Source organism: Manduca sexta, chromosome 25, assembly GCF_014839805.1.
Source record: "Manduca sexta isolate Smith_Timp_Sample1 chromosome 25, JHU_Msex_v1.0, whole genome shotgun sequence".
Classification (NCBI taxonomy): domain Eukaryota; kingdom Metazoa; phylum Arthropoda; class Insecta; order Lepidoptera; family Sphingidae; genus Manduca; species Manduca sexta.
Genome location: NC_051139.1, coordinates 13,283,287 through 13,304,096, shown reverse-complemented (window position 1 = coordinate 13,304,096; position 20,810 = coordinate 13,283,287). Strand labels below are relative to the sequence as shown.

The 20,810-nt window shown below is 32.5% G+C and overlaps 2 protein-coding genes across 4 annotated transcripts in view; one reads left to right on the top strand and one right to left on the bottom strand.

Annotated features, from left to right (window-relative positions):
- The window catches only part of LOC115448648 (solute carrier family 12 member 6), a 601,928-nt gene that overhangs the window by 145,028 nt on the left and 436,090 nt on the right, over positions 1-20,810 (top strand). The gene's annotated exons all lie outside the window — the stretch shown is intronic.
- On the bottom strand, positions 2,726-20,184 carry LOC115449895 (monocarboxylate transporter 6). The gene is made up of 8 exons (XM_030177786.2): positions 20,028-20,184; positions 16,639-16,765; positions 15,433-15,840; positions 15,258-15,354; positions 14,935-15,082; positions 14,281-14,425; positions 10,247-10,438; positions 2,726-3,053 (listed from the first exon to the last, which is right to left on the bottom strand). The coding sequence occupies exons 1-8, from the start codon at positions 20,106-20,108 to the stop codon at positions 2,941-2,943; spliced, it is 1,311 nt and encodes a 436-aa protein (XP_030033646.1). The 5' UTR covers positions 20,109-20,184; the 3' UTR covers positions 2,726-2,940.

Below are 20,810 nucleotides of genomic sequence, written 5' to 3'. Positions count from 1 at the left end.
TGCAGCCATAGTTTTCTCAGTTATTTCTGTCCCACTCTATGACAGGCGATCGGCTTATAACACTTTTCGATACAAATACCAATTTGTTGCATGGACTTTATTACTAAATAAACTGATATTGTCACCTACACATAAAGTCTTGGATCACAATTAGATAGCAAGACCACGTATAGACTAAATAGCTTATCAAAACCACGTCCTACAAATTTTCTGAAAATATTTGCCGCCATCAAACGAGCGTAACATTTCGAATCGATTAGTCAAAAAAAGTGTAATAACAAAGTGTGGGTAAGATTGATGCGGCGAAGGTTCGGTTGAGGTCGTGTTAAGGGTGGGACATTGGATACAAAAAAATATATAGACATTAAAATTAAACTATTTCGTTTTCTTTTCGAAGACTTTGCAGCCTTCGCGGTCACGGGAGGGGGATGGGGTGGGGTGTTGGTCATTCGCAAAGTTAAATTTACAATTATATAACTTTTTAAATTTTAGCTGTTGGTGGTCCGATCAACGCAGAATGAGCTCACAGTGTTTTGATTTAATTATCATTAAATATTTGACTAAAAATATTTGATATGTCAATGTCGTGGTTTTGCGGTTTGGGCTCAGGAAATCAAAACTGATATGTTTTTGGTTTAATAATAAGTATACGTTGTTCGTGACCAGTATTGTTTATAAAATGGTAGACTTGCCCCCTATTCTGTTGTATGATAACATTAAGTTCCCCGACGCAAATTTATACCGGAGCTTACGTCAATGCCATAAGTTTGAGATTTTATATATTCTGCACGATATAATCTAGTTTCGTTTTGTGAAAGGTATCAGTATTCTATATGGACTGTTTACTAAACGCCATACGAGATTTCTAACAATACAACTGTTTTTTTTTTTATTTGGACGTCGAAAAGTGACTCTATACCTTATTGTAAATGCGGTGAAGTTCAATGTCTAGCTTAATTTACCTTGTACTAAGCGCTGTATTTTTATTGTGCATTTTATTTATTTTCTTAAAATAAACCCATTAGACTTCTCTGTAGAAATGATTAATTCAACCTACAGTTCTCTGGAAGAGATCTTCTTAGCGAAGACATGAAGGCTGCAAAGTCTTCGAAACGTCGGGAGAAAATAATAATATAAAAAACCGCGATAAAATCCGTTTAAATAGTTTTTATTTCAATATATATTTTTTCTTTTACTTGTGTGGTGTTCAATAAAGAATTATGGATAATTATCTCTAGTAATCTATCTCTAGCAATTGATCATATATCCACGAAACGTGAGTTTTAAAGGTGTGTATTGTGTACGCATTATAATTATTATAATTTAAATTATATTCTTATCAACTTGATATTTTCAGACTCGTGTGGCGACATTCCTGCATCAAGTTTGATACACTAATGTACCTACTAAAAATAATTATTTCTCTTCAATTGTTTAAATATAGAATAATAAGTCAGATGGAAAACTATAAAATTAAATAGAAGTTAAAGAAAGTTAATAAATATTCTTTTTTATATTTAACAGTTCAAGAACTATAATAAATATCAATACAAATATCACGATAGTGTTACAAAAACCTCTCCTTAACTCCAGTCCAACACGAAAGGTTCATAATGGGCTTTCCTGAACGCCGCGTAACACCGCGCTAACTGTGAAAAAGTACCCTATTTATAACCTGAGCTATTTTTGTATATTGAAAACTTATGAATATAATTTTATTTTATTTTTTTATTTATTCGGAAAAAATTACAACTATCATATACAATATTAATAAACAAATAAAAATAAGAAAGCCATTGACATGTTTTCATAAGTTGATTAATATGTAAGCAAAGGATCGGTTAAACTTCTTATAAAAAAGACATATACATATGATAAGAAAAGGATTTTTTCTTGTATGCCTACTTTTTTGTAGATAATATGTTTTTTTTTTGTTTCCGACGCCTCACCTGCCTCAACGAATGTTACTTGAGAAACCAAATTAATTATAAAGCTTTTTATGTTTTTTGATTGCTCATAGTGACATATCTAATACCAGGAGATTTCCCCCCCGAGGCAATTCTTGTGCGCTCGGTCTTCATACCGAATGCACGCCCTTGCATGGGGGGACATTTGTCGCGGCCCTAGGCACACAAAAAGTGATGCCTACACCCCCATGGTTGCAAGCTCACATGGGGGGTCTGACAGGGACTCGTAGAACATTTCACCTCCTTTTCCACTCCGGCCATCCTAGTACTTCCTCTTCCTTCCCCCACACTCCTCTCCCAATTCTTCCCTCCCACTTTCCTCTTGGCCCCTGCAGTCGTTAAGCCGGGGGAACCAGTATACTGTCCGCAGGTTTTCGACTGCAAGATCAGCCGTTGAGAAAAAAAAATATCAGGGGATTCGTGGAAAAGATGACAATTTCAAAAGCAATAGATGTTATGGACGGAAGGGTACGTGTACTATTTTTGCCTGCAGAAATTTCACTCAATATACAAAATACAATGAACTGTTAATTCAGACTGGTTTCATTTGAGATAGAGGAAGTCTTCTGTCCTAACCAGTGCCCTTTTGCTGTTGACAATTATTACGTTCGTGGATTATTTCAAACCATGCCATAATGTTGGAATAATCACTAACTACAACCATTGGAATAGGAAATAAAACAATTTTTCCAAATATACGAATAAATGTAATATAATATTTACGAACGTATTTAACATAGTTTTTTTTTATTGCTTTGAATGACGAGACGTGCTTGCCCTTCGCCCGACGGTAAGCGATACGACCGCCCATAAACAGTAAAAACACCATCCAACACCTTGAATTACAAAGTATTGTTTGGTGTTCCATTGCACTCGCCATCCTAAGACATGTGATGTTAAGTCTCATTATGTCCAGTAGTTACACTGGCTACAAGTGTAATTAGTTAATTATTAATTAACGTTTTCAGATATTTTATTTTTTCCTCAGAAGTAACTCTATTGGCCATAATACTAAACATGGTATGCAGCAGGCAGTCAGAGCGTAGAAAGCCGGAATGTAATCTTCGTAGTAATCCTTGAGCATACCTGTAAAGAAAAAAGTAAGACCTGGAATAAAATAATTAATTATGTCCTTAAATAAAAATTGGCATAATGTATATTCATAAAAAAATATATCGGATTAAAATGATGATGGTTTTATTTCAATGGGTTGCTTTTGTCTTCACCAGAGACCTTTCGTGAAAGTCTTACTTTCCTGGTAAAAAAATTCACCCAAATACGTTCAGCAGTGTCTGTGTTTAGATAACATAAACAACCATTAAAAAAAAATCATTAACTTCTGCACCCATATTTGTGAAAACTATTTTTTGCTATAAATTAAATTGTCCGAAACAAAAAAGTTTGGATGTTTTGTATTCGTCAAAGAGAAATTCTTTTTAAAAATTTGCATTCAACATGTACAACAAAAAATGCTCAGTAGAAATTCGACGTTAAAACTCGTGGCTATCGGTTTTTCAATCATCATCAATCATAGCCAGTGACTGAAAGACCTGTTTCATATCTGTAAGGTTTGTTACGTTTCCATTCATTCATTCGTTCGTATTGATAAATGATTATTTTACACGGATGAACTGGTAGGAACAAATAAAAGTGACTACTGAGCTATGGAGATCGGGGGCCCTTAGATTCTGGTTAGTTTTATTATTATAACTGGACGAAATAAACAAACTTTAATGTAATTTATTCGAAAAAAAAACTGTATTTTTAGGTCAATGAATCTAAAAACTACATCAGAAAAAATATCCATTGTGCTTTCTGCCAATAAACGAAAATACTTTTATAAAAAAATTACTAGGCACAAAATAATATATAAATTTTACGAAAATAGGTGTTAATGTGTTTTTTATTTAAATCATTTTTGAAACCGAATCACAAATTAGTCAATAATTTAAACCAGGATCTAATTTTCCATTCAATGCTTATCTCTATTTAAATAAAATTTGTGTGTTTGACATTTCTACCTTTATATCGGTGGGGGAAGACTCAATATTAAAAGTGAATTTCTATTATTGTATATATTAAGGTTATAGGATCGATATCATTAATATTTAACGAATTTAAAAGATCAAAAATAGAATATCTTTAATATTATGTCGAGGTTCTGCATATTTTCAGTATCTAAATTTGGTAAATGTTCTATTTTTATATCTATTTGTAACATTTGAATTACGAACATTATTTTACTTCTAGCAATATCTTAAAGTTATATCAACCTATCAAATTTACCGCTCGTGTACGCCTACTCTAATCAAATATCCGTAGGCTCTCTGGGTACGCGCGGACGGGCGGTTAAATGATCTGTAAAATATATTTTGTTCTAGGTGTCTAGTCAGCTTTTTTGCGGAATAAATGAGCAGTGCATTTTTTATGAGTTGAAAAAAATTATAATATTTATTCTGAACATGGGTAAATACGGAAAACACAAATGTTTTACTTATTATAATTATGTATGATGAGTGTGAGGGGTTGAGTTTCCGCTATTTGATATTGTGGGACATGTATTTTTGATTATAGTAAATAAATACATATGGAGGCACAAGTATAGGCTAGCTTTTTTCGTTCATGGTAAAATGACTAGTGTACATGATAGTACGCAGAGTGGGAAGATAGCGTGTCGACTTCCTTAATGATCCCTCGCCAGTCGGTGTGTCTACCGCACTAGGCCAGCGTGGTGGACTATGCCTAATTCCTCTTAGTAGTTTAGGAGGCCCGTGCCCAGAAGTAGGACAATATAATACAGGGCTGATATTATTACTATAACGATACAATTATACAGGTCCGTTTGAAACCAGACATGTTAATAACAATTCAATTGTGAGTTTTAATATTATTAATGCAAGGCTCTAAATTCATAATTGAGTGGTGGACAGAATATAAAATTTACTGAATACAAACATTCGTTCGAATCTCTGAGACATCATAACACGAATGGTCATTTAAAAAAAAAGTCATTTGGTGCGTTTTATAGTTTAATCCCTTGATTTATATTGTTGTTTAAAGATAAACCTAAAGAGAAGTTGCCAACGTCAGGTGTTTTTTTTTTAGTTTAGAAGACTTTATTATTTATCAAGAATAAGAAATTAATTCACGCACTAAGACATTAAATTATTACAATTTTGCGAGCGTACAATAGACGGTGCATCAAAATACGAATCCAAAAGCGGGTAGACGCAGCTCAAATTTGTCGCAAGCGCAAAAATATCGCAAACCGAAATCCACGGATTACACTTACACACTTATTCCACTGTCCGTCTTCTTTTGTGAAAACTCAGTTTTCTCAATACCATAAATAATAAAAAAGAACTATATTTATTTCACCTCAATTACAACATTGTAATAATTAAAAAAAAAATTATGTCATTCAAAATTTTAACCATATTTAAATACCGACCGAATACCATAACTTCAGTGCATGTCATCTATTTAGAGAACTAGCTGATCCGCCAGACGTTGTCCTGTCTCAACTATGTATGCACGCGCGCATTCTGTCGATCGTCGACAGTTATTTCAAACCACTGACAGTTATGTAAAATTAATATTGTCGTTAAGTTTTCTTAAATTGTCTAATTTCGGCGCAATTTTTTTAAATTTTTTCTTTCATAAAAACCTTCTCCTGACAATAACAAACACAAAAAAAATTGTGAAATCGGTCCAGGTGATCACGCGTGATGGCGTGACCAAGGGAAATAGGGATTCATTTTTATATATATAGATGAGTGTGATATTTTTTCTTCGTGAACAAAATACCCAGATGTCGACTTTGATGTTGATGTTCATAAACATAATTTGTTTACTTATTAATAATTCATTGCAATTAGCATAACATTTTGTAATATCATGCCGGTGTCGTGTACATTTAATTCACTTTCATTAATAAATAGGTGTTGCTCGCGGCTCCGTCTTCGCAAAACTTTCTGCGTAATAAAAATCCGAACGAATTCGTCATTTTCTGGAAGAAAACGTGTTTTGCAATAGTCTATCTGTAAGCCAAAAGTTATCTTAATATGTTCAGGGGCTGTAACCAAGACGCCTTTTTATAATCATTAACGCTAGAAAGTTATTTTTTTTTATTGATTTGAATGACGAAACGGGCTTGCCGTTCGCCTGATAGTAAGCGATACAACCACCCATAAACAGTAAAAACACCATCACACATATTGAATTATAAGTATTCCTTGGTATTCCAATGCGCTCCCAATCCTGAGACATGAGGTGTTAAGTCTTATTATGTCCAGTAGTTATAGAGGTTATAATGTTCTTCCAACCGGAACACAACTCAGCAGTGACTACACACTACCTACCCAAGCGGAATCTCACATAGAGAGACGTACAACCAGCAGATCTCAGACCGATAGTCGTTAGACATACCGATCGGATATGTCATTTCCCTATATTTTTTTTTTGTTTTTTAAAAGCGAATCGAAAAGAAAAAATCGTTTATTCTAAAAAGGTTCCATGGATATAGCTCCAATGGTGTCTACGTTTACTTCCAACAAACATCCAAACTTCGCAAACTTTCGCATATGTAGATTCCTAGCTTTAATCATTTGTGATCTAGCTTGCATCGATTTATTTATGAATGTAAATAAAATATTTGCATACATAAAAGCGGTGTTTTATTACTTTATTTATCTTATTTGCCTTTCCATTGAAAGTGTTCCCGATTGAATAATATTTAGCATTTGAAAACAAAAGTAGCCATTCTCTAGCATTAGTAGCCATTTCTAGAAAGAACTTCTTAACCGATATTTAGAAGACTTTGCTAAAACGGATTCTTTTTTTATATAATCTAAAATATTTGTGAATTTTCCAGTATTTTAAATTATTATTTTTATAACCAAAAATTGTAAAAATACCAATTAATATTTTAGATTCAATAAAGAAAAAAGGCGGTCTCATAAAATAAATCGAAATGTCGGTTACGTGTTTTTACTAAATATCTCTTAGTCTACAGTATAAGTTCGGCTCGGTTGCAATAGAGCTCATATCGCATAAAAAATATTTAAATATTGTATAATAATACAGTAATATATTAATATATTCGCGCATCAAGTGCATCAATTTTGAGCAAAAAATTTATAAAAAATAAAGAAGTACAGGTCATTTTGATATTGCGTTAATAAATGAAACTATAGTCGTGGCTTTTTGAAAAAACGCGTCAACATAAATTCTTCTAACCAAAGATAAAAAAGTTTAATTTCGAAAAAAAATATCCGATGTTCAAACTATTGTGTATAAATAATATTAATTATTAAAGTAGCAGCGATACAGATTCCACTATTACGTTGAGCAAAGTAATTTATCAGTGTTTTATTTTTTCCACAATTTGAATACCATAGCAGAAAGGAACAAAAAAATATACAATACAAGAAATGACATAGCGAATAGTAAATTTTTTCATGACTACAAAATTAATGATACATCTAGTACAAACTAAAATAATAAAATAATGTATACGGTTAGAGAACTCTAGACATTTATCAATATCTAATTAAACATCAATAAACATTATAATATATACTCTTGAAATCAGATTGCGCTGATAAAATAAATGGCACCAATTTATGCTGCATATCAGCATAAATTAATAAAGCCAATAATAGTTGGGTTAGGGTGTGACGCATTAAAGTTTGATTTGTAGCTCGATAAAGACTTTTTACTTCAAAGAGACTCAAATACATCTGATGGTAAGCGGAGTTCAGATTCGACTGACGAGAGATAATCCCTTGCTAGTCGATACAATTTTGCCGCCCTATTTGCAACCAGATATACACAGACTGATCCTGGAACGCGAATGTCTTAGGATTATAGAAGCCAGTAATTTGACAGAGAATAATCAAGATTGGGCGTAGTCGGAGTATAAAGACAGCCTTTGGGAGTATGACTAATGCCAATTAAAAATATAGGTAGATGACCCGATAACTATTTGCCTAGTTAGCAAAAGAATGGACTGCCGAGACGAAATTATACAACCAACTGTCACACTGTTGGAAACTAGTCTTTATTGCTACGGAGAAGGTTTAGATGATAACCCTTTTTTTTTGAAAATTATAAAATTTTTTGTTAGTCGCACTACTTTAAATGTTATAGAACGTATTTCCACATAAACAACGTTCGAATTTACTACATATTTACATAATAATCTGACTCTTGGCATATAAATATAATCTTGATTAAAATACTAGGTAGGTCAAGGTGAAGTCTAGGCGCTGACGAATATCGATAACCTAGGTCGGGAAAGATGTAAAAACATATCTAATTTGTCACCTAGATTTAGATATGTTCAGTGATTTATCACAATACCACTGGATGAAGGCATAATCTTTTAGATTCGAGTCGTATAAAGATGAATTGAAAGTCGATGAAGCAAAAAAGTGTATACCAAAAACATACACATCTCTAATCTATTTATATCATATTTATGGATTACAGGCTTGATGATTATTGTGTATTTAGACTTGCGTTAACTACTTTTTGGTGTTGGTCGGATATATTTTATATCCGCCCGGATAACGACCACCGTATACTAGTACAAGGTGTTAAAACCCGCCGGTAGTCCACGTAAGTGTGTTGTGTTCCAGGATCAGCCTGTACTGTATGTACATCCGGTTCCAACAGGCCGGCATAATTGTGTCGCCTGCCGAGGAGTACTCATCTCTCGTTAGTCGCATTCTATTGGACCCCTCTCCACTTACCATCAGGTGCAGTTGAAATATTTTACTGTGCGCGTACAAAAATACTATTCTTAGATTGTTCATGAGGAATTGGTATGATCTTAATCTCCTATGTTATTAAAATTTTCGCTGCCTTAAAAAGTCTCATAAATTTTCATAAATCGCAGGTAACGCTCAGGAACTTCTTTTGGGTTTTATCTGCAGGGGTTTCCCTCTGACCCATCTAACTCTTAGCTATATCACTGACAGGTGTTGATATATTTCATCGGTAACAGAACTTAGGAATAAAATGGCTTTTCGTTCGAAATTGTATTCTAAGTTTATGACATTAATATTTTTATTTCAAACTATTTGTACAAGACGATGCATTATTGAGGAATGAAGCTTTATCCAGAAACCGTCGACTATAAAGGATTATGCCTGTCCTAAAGCACGAATATCTTCTCACGAGATATTAAAATCAGTCCAGTATAATGATTTCTTATGTTTACGCGAATGTTAGACATTTAAATTAAACTATTTTACGGATTTTATCGCGGTTTTAATATTCCCCCCATGACCATGAAGGCTGCAAAGTCTTCGATACGTCGGGAAAAAAGTAAAAAATATTAAAACCGCGGTAAAATACGTAAAATAGTTTCATTTAAATATCAGTCCAACATTTTGGCTGTGAAAATGTAACAGATTATATTTATATGCTGAATAAATATTAATGAATTATACACATAACCATCAAATTGATAAAAACACGATCGCTGTAATATCAAAAATAGCTTGTTCAAAATGCAAGAGATCAAGAGATAATTTCGTCGTATTAAATTTTAAAGGCCGAAATATCCATGCATATTAATTATTTTTACGTTTTTCTTTCAACTGCGAGAACTAATCACTAACTAGACGTGAATTTAAATTCTTTACTTGTCAATACTTGTTTAGTTACCCAGATTAAAGGTGAAACAAAATATATGAAAAATGGACCTTAAGCTATAACCTTAAGGCAAAATAAGCCCGTCTAGATCTCACAAAAAATTTTGCCCAGCATCCATATAATATCTGGTGTGTGATATTTGCCCTAGTTTTTGCTCTTTTTGTAATACATACTACTTTTCTGAAAACTGAGTTATGTGCCAGCCGAGCTGTTAAAGCTTTTTCAATATATATATCGTAATTTTTACATTAGTAAAGTTTGAGTGTTTTTGGTAATCCAAATAACAGAATATTACTATATAGCTCGTGTATTGTATTCATTTTCCGAATTTATTTAGCAGTTTGTAGTTTTTTATTTTACAAATATCCACATTGCAAATTTGCCCAGGCAAAATAGTATTATATTAGTATTTTATTTAGACTGCCTCGGTGGCGTAGTTGTATTGCACGTCCAAAAGTGGGTGCCCTAGTTGCGCCTCTGCATACCCCTTCGGGGATAAAATGCGTGATGTTATGTATGTATGTATGTAAAATAGTATTAAACCGATGTTTCGTTCCATTATAGCAACTTACGCTACATTACAAATAATTCGAAAATGGAATTCAATGTATACTAACCAATAAACGGCGAGCAAGTCACGTTGACTATTCCAGCGGCCAATAGGAATAGTGCGTACGCAGCGGGAAAGTCTTCATGAGATACTTGATCGGATATGATCAAGGGGCTGGCTATGTGCAACCAAGCTCTGAGAACGCCTAGACTGGCCGTAGCTGTCGCCACCCAGACGAATTCGCGGATTTGGAGTAACACTGAAAAAAACACAGAAATATAGGTAGCTATATATAGATCCTCCCTGTGGAATCGGGACGTTTGGAGAATTCTACCACGGCATCCCCTGCCTGTCGGGTCGTAAGGCACGGTAATCCCAGCATAACCGCTGTCGTCCCTCATGAAGGCTCAACAGTAGTAAAAAAGGGACTTTATCCGCGAAACCAAAAAAAAAGAAAAAAAGGTATATATACGTAGCAGTTTGAATTTCATCCGAACATCATTATTCAGTAGATGCTGCGTTTAAATAAAAAATACATTCAAACATATTAACAAACTTTCCATTTTTTAAACTACACAGGAGAAAGTTAGGATAGATATAATTTACTAGCTTTTGCCCGCGGCTCCGCCCGCGTTATAAAGTTTTTCAGACTAAAGTTTTCCGTTATAAAAGTAGTAGTTTCCCGGGAGCCTATGTTCTTCCCAGGGTCTCAGACTGTCTACATACCAAATTTCATCTTAATACGTTGGGTAGTTTTTGAGTTTAACACGTTCAGGCAGACAGATGCAGCGGGGGACTTTGTTTTATAATATGTTTTTTAGAACTTTTTAAGTGGAACAATCCCGTCATACATCATTGTTGCATAACTTTAACCGTTTACGCAGCGAAGGCAACGGAAGCTCTCAAAACTAATAATTTTCCCCGTTTTTGCAACATGTTTCATTACTGCTCCGCTCCTATTGGTCATAACGTGATGATATATAGCCTATAGCACTCCAGAAACAAAGGGCTATCCAACAAAAAACGAATTTTTCAGTTGAAACTGTTAGTTCCTGAGATTAGCCATTACTGCTCCGCTCCTATTGGTCATAGCGTGATGATATATAACTTTGAGTACTCCACAAATAAAGGACTATTCAACACAAAAAGATTTTTTCAGTTCGAATCGGTAGTTCCTGAGATTAGCCATTACTGCTCCGCTCCTATTGGGTATAGCGTGATGATATATAGCCTATAGCACTTCACGAACCAAGTACTATCCAACGCCAAAAGAATTTTTCAGTTTGGACCGGTAGTTCCTGAGATTAGCCATTACTGCTCCTTTCCTATTGGGTATAGCGTGATGATATATAGCCTATAACACTCCACGAACAAAGGTTTATCCAACGCAAAAAGAATTTTTCAGTTTGAACTGGTAGTTCCTGAGATTAGCGCGTTCAAACAAACAAACAAACAAACAAACTTCAGCTTTATATAATAGTATAGATTATCGCATGCAATCATTTTTTAAATTGAGAATATTCTAACTAATAACTAGTTATAGATGTTTACATAACTTTTCCGCGGACACTGAATATTAACTACGCGATCAATTTCTCATATAAGTTATTACGTTCACCATGTCTCTAGTTCCTGTTATGACAAAAAATATACCAGATAAATCAGTCGTCTAATTAAAAACATTACAAAAAGGTTTAATTATAATAAAAATTGATTAATGTCATGGAAATAAACTGAATTAGAATTCAATCATAGTACATTTTTTCTCGAATGCAAATATTAAACTTTTATGATGCAAATATAAAAAATACGAACACGAACATAATAAAATGAGAAATAGTTTCATTTAATGACATCATTTTATGATGAAATACTATTTTACAGATAAAACTTTTAATTTAGAATATGAAAGTATTAAAATTTGTTTTAACATATTATAATTTTAATAAGACGGTATATTTGAAAATATGTGTACATTTTTACAGTTCGTATTTTGAAAAAAGAATTTTCCCAAGCAGGTAGTTGTTAAAGATACCAATTTTCCTAGATGTATAAAATATTGCGCTGACATTTTATTCGAGTGGTAAAAGTACAGTTATACAAAAAAATACTTGAATATACATACATTTAAGGTTAATTGATGGCAAAATACTTAACTGTATATCATCATCGTCATTTCAGCCGGGAATCGTCCACTGCTGGACATAGGCCTCCCCCATTGAGCGCCATAGGGACCGGTTTTTAATTCTATATGCTACTACTGAATTTTAATATTATAAAGTATATCATTCAGTAACTTTATCAAACAATCTGATATAGCTACCACAATTATTATTTAGTTAGTTATTAAGTTATCATAAAATACATAAATGTTAAGCAATCGTAATAAATGAAATAAAAAAATATTAATTTATATTTTACTAAGTATGCATACATAAATATTAATACGTATCTTGTCTTAATGTATGAATAATATTACTAAACTCGCTTTTGCTCGCGGCTTTGCCGGCGTGAAGAAGTTTTCCGGGATAAAGGTCCCGCTATATATTTTCCCAGGGTAGAAAGTAGCCTATTACCTTCCCAGGGTCTTAAACTATCTCCATACCAAATTTCATAAAAATCCGTTCAGTATATTTTGAGAAAATCTATAACATACAGACAGACAGAAAAGGACTTTGTTTTATAATATTACTAAATATTGATATTTATTAAACAAACCTTTATTGATTACGTTTATCTAGAGACCGATAAGATATTTCGAGTCTAGACTTTTAACGGAAAAAAATGAAAATAGAACACTTATTTATCGTGGCCCATAGGCCAGTTGTACTCAACTTGCGCTGAGCGTTTGCAAATGAACCATCCGACGTCCAAAATTTTATTAAAATTAAAGATACTTCACCCATAACCGTTCGAACTGTATAATGTAATATAAGGACTTTATAAGAATAAATTTATACTGTTAATTGTGAATACGTTTTATTTAAGTATTAAATTTTAATCAGGGTTTTAAATATTTAAGTAAAAATCAATAAATTTACAGTGGCCATGACATTATAACAATCGTTTTGAATAACCGATCTCAATCTCCAATCCGATTCCGAGACTTGAACCAATCAAAAGAAGTCATTTGTAGGCATGTCGAGAACCTTTGTTGTGATTGGTTCATATTCGCGATAGATCGAAAAAAGCGATTGGGATCGTTTAGTGAAAATAGTGGTGTGACGTTATTGTCGCTCGTATAAAAAAAAGTTGAGTACAGCTGTCATACGCGGATGTTAATGAATATATCCGCACCTCGGTACTATCATTTCAGGAGGACCCCTTGTGTTGCAGTCATTATTCTAAATTTATTGACCTTAATAAAATAACAATCTGGGTATTATTTTTACTGCCTATGAAGGGGATCTGATTATTGCTCAATCTTTATGAACCTTATAAATATTTTTCGTTTGGAGTTAGGGCTCCTTCAAATTAAACGCGCGACCGTGGCGCGCCTTTTTAAATCCATTTAAAATATAAAAAGGCATTGAGAGACAAATTGAATGCGTACTTAGGTATTTTACCTTAGCGTCGTTTGTGTTGTGGAAATTGTTTTGAATACATCTTGCCACGTGACGACCGCGCTGCAGCCGCGCATCTAATTTGCAGGCGCCCTTAAAGCCATTGTTACAATTTGACTAGTTAAATAACAATTTACATGATTCCCGATTCTCTGTTTTATCAATGTTTTTATGCGATGGCACACCGCACACCAACGATACGTCGATGGTGACTTATTTCAGTAGATAGGTACCACATCAACTTAAAGTATTTGATTATCTTCAATACAGTTTCGAATAATTACAAAACATGTCAAAAATTCAAAACGTAGCCTGATACAATATTTCCAGTAATGAAAAAATCAATGTAAACTTACATCTATCTTTCTATTTACTTTTCAAATATCTGTTGTATAGAGTGCATTGACAAACCTCACAAACATTATTTCAAAAGGAAGTAATTTATTTGCATTTAGTTGTTTACACCTAAGAATGTGATATACTTAGACAAAAAATACGTTCTATATATAGACAAAAATTAATCGCAAGCCATACTTACATATCCTCAAAATGAGCGTGAGTAATGTCGTAACAAAAAAAAGAGTTCGCGTGTTGATTTTGACAAAGCTAGTCAAGGCGGTAAGCAGACATCGCCCAGCAACATCAGCCCCAGCGCCTATAGATATGCACGTTGCCACCTGCGACTAACAAATAATATAACTTATAAAGATATTTATTCTCAAAACGACTAGTCATATGAGAATACAGGCTACTTAAGTAGATACAATTTTGATCGGTGATATCAGTCATTTACCTCTGCTAATTCTTATATGTAATTACCTCTGCTAATGCCAAACATGTAATTAAACAGATAATATCTGTCTTGCAAAATCTGTTTTATTATTCATTGATTATGTTATCTTTCTATTGCAATCTTTTTACTTTTAATTTTAAATATTATTTACTTAAATTTTTTGTTTGTAGAGAATACTAATTCAATAGGTAAAGTGAAATCTTCTTAATGTTTTCCCGTAATAAAACAGGGTCACAAAGAAAAATGATTACAAATGATTAACAAACTTGAAATGTAAATTTATACTAGGATTAAACCTTATGCTAATGTCCCAGAAGTCGACTCGTACTCAGATACCTATCGTTTGCAATGAAATCTTACAAACACAAGTTCATACTTAAAATAAGTTACTATACTAACCTTATCATATCCATGTTGAAACAACAACATTGGAAGTAGAATGAAAAACGTCAAATCGGAAAAATTCACGAAACTCTGTCCAATACATATATTGCAGTACACCGGGTCCTTTAATACCTTTAAGTTTAATACCTCCAAAATCCCACGCCTAAAACATGATCATGATCTTTGACATATCCTGTGTGAGTAATAATGAATATAAATTTATATTTTATTGGAATATACTTCTCTATCAGCTAAACTATCTTATATTATTTTATTGTACAGATTTGCATTTACGATTAGATTAGCTTCTTGGTTTTGACTTAAAATGTCAAGCGTACCTTATTTTATTTAACTTATTTTTGTTATTTTCAATGTCACCGTCTTTCTCTTGTAACAAATCAACATTTTCTGATTCTTTTACGCCTTTTACATCACCTGTAACAACAGTTTCATCGTTATGTGTTTAAATATCTATATCAAGTTACGTAAGTAGTATATAAAACCAAAGAATACTTGCTGTTTTCATGCTTCGTACAAAAATGTCTTTCTTCTTCATACTGAGCATTCCGGGGATTGTGTGCAAAGATATTCCGAAAATTATTAGTAATGTCCCTCGCATGCCATACAAATTCATTGTCCTCTTCATTAACAATGGATACCAAATTAAAATTATCCCTTGTACTGACTTACACAGACTCATCACAGCTGTTCTTTTTCTTACAAAATAATAATTGAACGTAGAATAGCATACTGGCACCATAATACCAAAGCCGATGCCTTGAAGAACTCCAAATGTGATTGGAAGTTGATTAGTATTCGATATGATAATAGTTAAAAGAGATCCTAGTGTGAACAGCACTGCTCCTATCAGCCCTCCTAATTGCAAAGGAATTCTATTTGACATTATATTGAGAAGTATTCCTGAAAAGAGAAAAAGGTCTTTAAGTTCAATTTTGACTAAAACATCTATTGTTATTTGATTTTCTTTGTTTAAAACGCGTATGGAGACAACGTCAACAGAATTACAGAATTATACCTTACTAATTTGGTTATATATCAAAAGCACGCATTACTAGGTTAAATATGTAAAATGGAAATTATTCCCTTTATACAGAAAAAGATGATATTATATATAAGAAGATAAGAATCACAATGAAATTTCACAGTCCAATAAAAATTATTAATGTGCGTTTACTTTTACGTATCTTGAATTATGATGAGAATTTTATTAAATAATTCAATTAAGACAAAACGAAAATAAAAAAATATTTGATCAGTTTGTTTACTCGGATTAAGAAAGAAATAGGGTAATTGTGTGAAAAAGGTCATTGTGGTTTCATGCCAGTGTGGAGTCTAAGTGGTCGACCGCATAGCATCAAGAATTATTGATTGTGTAAGTAAATATAAAATATGTGGAGATTTATTACATAAAATATTACCTATTAAATCCTATAATATAATTCATCAACTTTTATATGTGTAAACATGATGCAATCACATTACTTTGTACTAATAAAGACTATTGGTATATGGATACAACCATTCAATACACACCAGATATTACATTAAATAATGTTAACTGCGTGTACGAAGTAAAAACCGATTACCAACTAATCGTAAATATTTTGTTGTTGATTACGCTTCTGCCCAACTACGCCTCACTAAATTTACAAATGGAAACCTTGATCTAAAAATTAAAAGCAATGTAAGAAAACAAACCTCCAACAGCTAACATGATGGCAAACACGCCATGCGCTGTCGTCAATGACTTTGCCGTCGAACCAGTTTCGTTCATAAAATCAATGTATATCAATCCAAATGAATTAACATGACCAATACCCGCTATCTGTAAAAGATAAATACATTAGAAACACATCAATTAAAACCATTAATGATTACATACATGGTTCAGTTAGATAAAGTCATGAGTTTAGAAAGTGGATTATTGTGACATGGCGACTCATTTATTCGTAAAGCAGAAAGTATGCAAATTTTGTTTTTGAGACGGCAAATATCATTAACCTTGTTCTACATCAGTAGGAAAAACACTCGAGAGCTATGAAGTTGATGTTGTGATAAAGCATTTTCTTCACACACAAAAACTCTAGTTTGCTAAAGTTTACAAGGACATCATATTTTTTCTAAATCTGTTATGGCGTTGTTGGATAGAGGAAACTGGGTGCACCAGTTATGTCTCTGCCTACTCCTTCGGGGATAAAAGGCTTGAGTGTGTTTGCGTGTCTGATAAATCTTATAAATTCAATTAGCTATGTCCAATATATTGTTATCTTCTTCTTCTATGTTAAAATTCGATGGACATTGCAACCAATTTACAATTTTTTAACGCTTAACATTAAATGTTTCGAGATGAGAACAATGTTGTGCACAATACTATGGAATAGGAAGATGATGAATTTGTTACCTTACGTACTGGTAAAGTTTATGTACAGTGGTGACTTCACACTTATGATTTCCAATTCATTTGACACGGAGTAACTGTCATATCATACAAGAGTTACTCATGTTATTATTTTATATAAAGTATACAAATAAAGCAAATAATTCCATAATAACAAGACAGAAGTAACACACATAAGTACAACATGCAACTTAGTAAACAGTCATTAATCAAACTCCTCCAAACTACATATTCAACAATTAAGAGCTTCCCATATATTGGTATCGCTGGAAATTCAATAGCAAGCTTAATAAATTCAGTGAACCACGCAACTTGCTTCAGCTTTCTAGTGTTGTTATAGTTGTTTGTAATAGCAGCAGAAACTAAATATTGCTATTGGTGTTTTCAATTCATTAATAATCATTTGCATTCCTTTGTTGCCGAAAACGTTTGAGGCTTGAGCGTATCATTGACCCCAATCTTCGTTCTAATTTCGAGTCATTAACTTTTTTCATCACTATGAGCGAAAATGATTTAATTGTTTTTATTTTGTAAATACTCGTTCTTATTAATTACACCATAAGCTTCATTCAAAAATAACACACTTAATTTGATTTAACGTTAAATAATTCGTAATACTCGTTTTCTACGAAGTTTTAATTAGCGAATATATACCTAAGCAAATTAATAAATACATGTAAACAGCAAAATATTGGAAGCTGTTAAAAATAATATATTAATCTTTAGATGAAACGACAGTCATTAAAATAGAACCGGAAAACTTAATCCAGTTTGATATCATATTATCGAATTCTCAATTGCCCCATGTTGATATCAAAGCGATAATAAGGAAACCATGAAAAATATTATTATAAAACAATAATGTTCGCTGATGTTTACTGCGAACAGAAATATCTTTGGCATATATTATGTATGTTTTATGTAGGTCCCTGGCCGTTGAAATAGTAAATACATTGCGGCGTCATCGGCGTCTGCTTATTTATAACCTAACACGTGTTTGTAGTCTGGATTGAAGGGCAGGGCTTCGGCGTCGGCGAATCGACTATCGATATTATTTTTAAAAATAATATATTAATAACAACAGTAAAGTGCATCAATCATGTCTAAGAAATGTTACTATATATTCTTTCGTTTGTTTTAGTTTTAAATAGATTTTAGGATATCGAGAATATAAAATACTGTGTAATGTATTCTATCTCATTCTCTCGCCGATTTAATCCTAAACATTTATGTGTTTGTTACTTTATGGTGACGCATTTTTGTTTCATTTAGTTTCAAATCACAAAGATTCTGAAGAAGTTTCACTTGAATAAGACAGTTCAGAAAATGAGTTATTGGAAATTGGTTTGTATTTCTTGTAAAATATTCAGGAGTATACCTTATATCCTAATAGTTTAATGGAATAAATAAAATTGAGAACATTTCTGTCATACGGTCGCCATTAGCTCAAATAGCTATCTTTGTCTATGAGGATATTAACCCTGATCTAGCACTGTGGCTGACCGCAGATCATTTTTACTAGACTTTATCAACTCTGAACAAGTTACCATTTGAAATTATGATCAAAAAGTAATAAATTACAGTACAGTTTAAGCTTTAGGCTTATAGCTAAATCTCTTAACTCGAATGGTACTTAATATGTCAGAAACCTTAATAAAAAAAACAAAATCACTTTATTTCATCTTTTACGTCAAATGGTTCGTTAAATTCCGAATATGACCAAATCTATGACAGCTAAAACAGCAGAAATGTACAAATTGAATTGCAGAAATGGTCAAATTTGTATCAAAGAAATAAAATAACGGTCGAGTTTTTTTCTGTACCCTGACAAATTTGATACATCAGTTTAAATTCTATATATAATCATCCACAGTATATGTTGCATTTAGTTAGTTTCTCGCATTTATACGATTCGAATGGGATTTCTGTCTTCTAAGAAATATTTAACCTAATTCTGTAATCTTGGAGGATTTTGATTTCTTGTGAAAATAGTGTTGATTAAACGAACGATATGCAAATAACCGTCCTCTTTGGATAGTTGAGTACGGAAACTGGGTGACATTCGTGTAATCAATAAACACTGTTTGTCCCCATTTTAATTTAATTATTACAGTCGATACCCTTATTTTGTACGTTTAATCTATTTCTTACGTAGTTTCCAGATTAATGACAGACTTTATCAAGGAGCCTAAACACGTCAGTTGGTAATGGGACTTCCCATGAAATTAAATATATTTTGTTTGATCAAGAGGACGGAGTCGAATGTGGATTCGTGACATAACTACGCCTATAAATCACTGGGCGCTGTTGTTTTAAAAATCTTAGAGTAGAACAAGGCCACCAGAAAACAATTTTCTACATAAAATTCTCCATATTAACATTTAAAATGACGTCACAAATTTTACGTAATTTAAATAAGATTTCATATTATCTACTTCTTTGTTTAAAGTAAGCATTTGTATCATGCATGTTATGTGACAAATATCAGCTGATCGTGATGTCAACATTGTAGCAAACGTCACATTAAACTAACGGTAACGGTCATCAATATCACAAACCAAACAAAACAATACTCAAACATTTCAAAAACATAACCTCAAAATGTAAACATTACACAAATCATGCAAATGTGGCTGTGTTGACGATAAATATGGAAATATATTAATAATATGACTAAAATGATACTCACAAATGTTATTATTGTCCCAAAACACACGACTAATCCCCAACTGTCGTATTTTTGTTTGTGATCTTTCGTTTCTGGATCCATTTTACTAAAGGCACCGGCACTTGTGGACGCTATATCAGTACTGTGCCTTGGATGCTCTGATAAACGTATGTACGTAATTATAGCTATGCGTAAGTACGATAAATAAAATCCTTTGTTAACTATTTGCCGTCTACGATACGTATTGTGTAAAGTATCACTTTATTTATATTTGCGAGATTGTGGGGACTATCTCTTACAAAGGAGAAATTTATGTAATTGTATTTGTTAATTGCAGGTAGACATGATAAAATAATTTTTATGCAAATAACAACAGACTAAAATAGATAATCAGTTGTTTTCAAAATTTTATACAAAAACAATTATTGCTATTATTTTTAATTTTACTTATTCTCAATACCATTGAATAGTAAGAGTCTTAGTAAGAATAATGAAATTATTCAAAATACAGCCGGTTAGAAACCAAAAACACTAAACTAAAAATTGAAAATACAAATTGTGATAAGATACCTTTTTATCAAGATGATAGGGCTTACTGCGATACGTCTATGAAATATGCACTATTAAACTACATTATTCAATGATAGAGTAAATAATAGTAAGGTCACTAGGTATTTGTTACAGAAGAGAAATACGCATTTAAATTCATATAAACAGACACACAAGATGATGCAGACGTGTCTGCCAAGGTCTATTTACTCAATAAATAAATTGATTTGGTTTAATTTGATATTTACTATATTT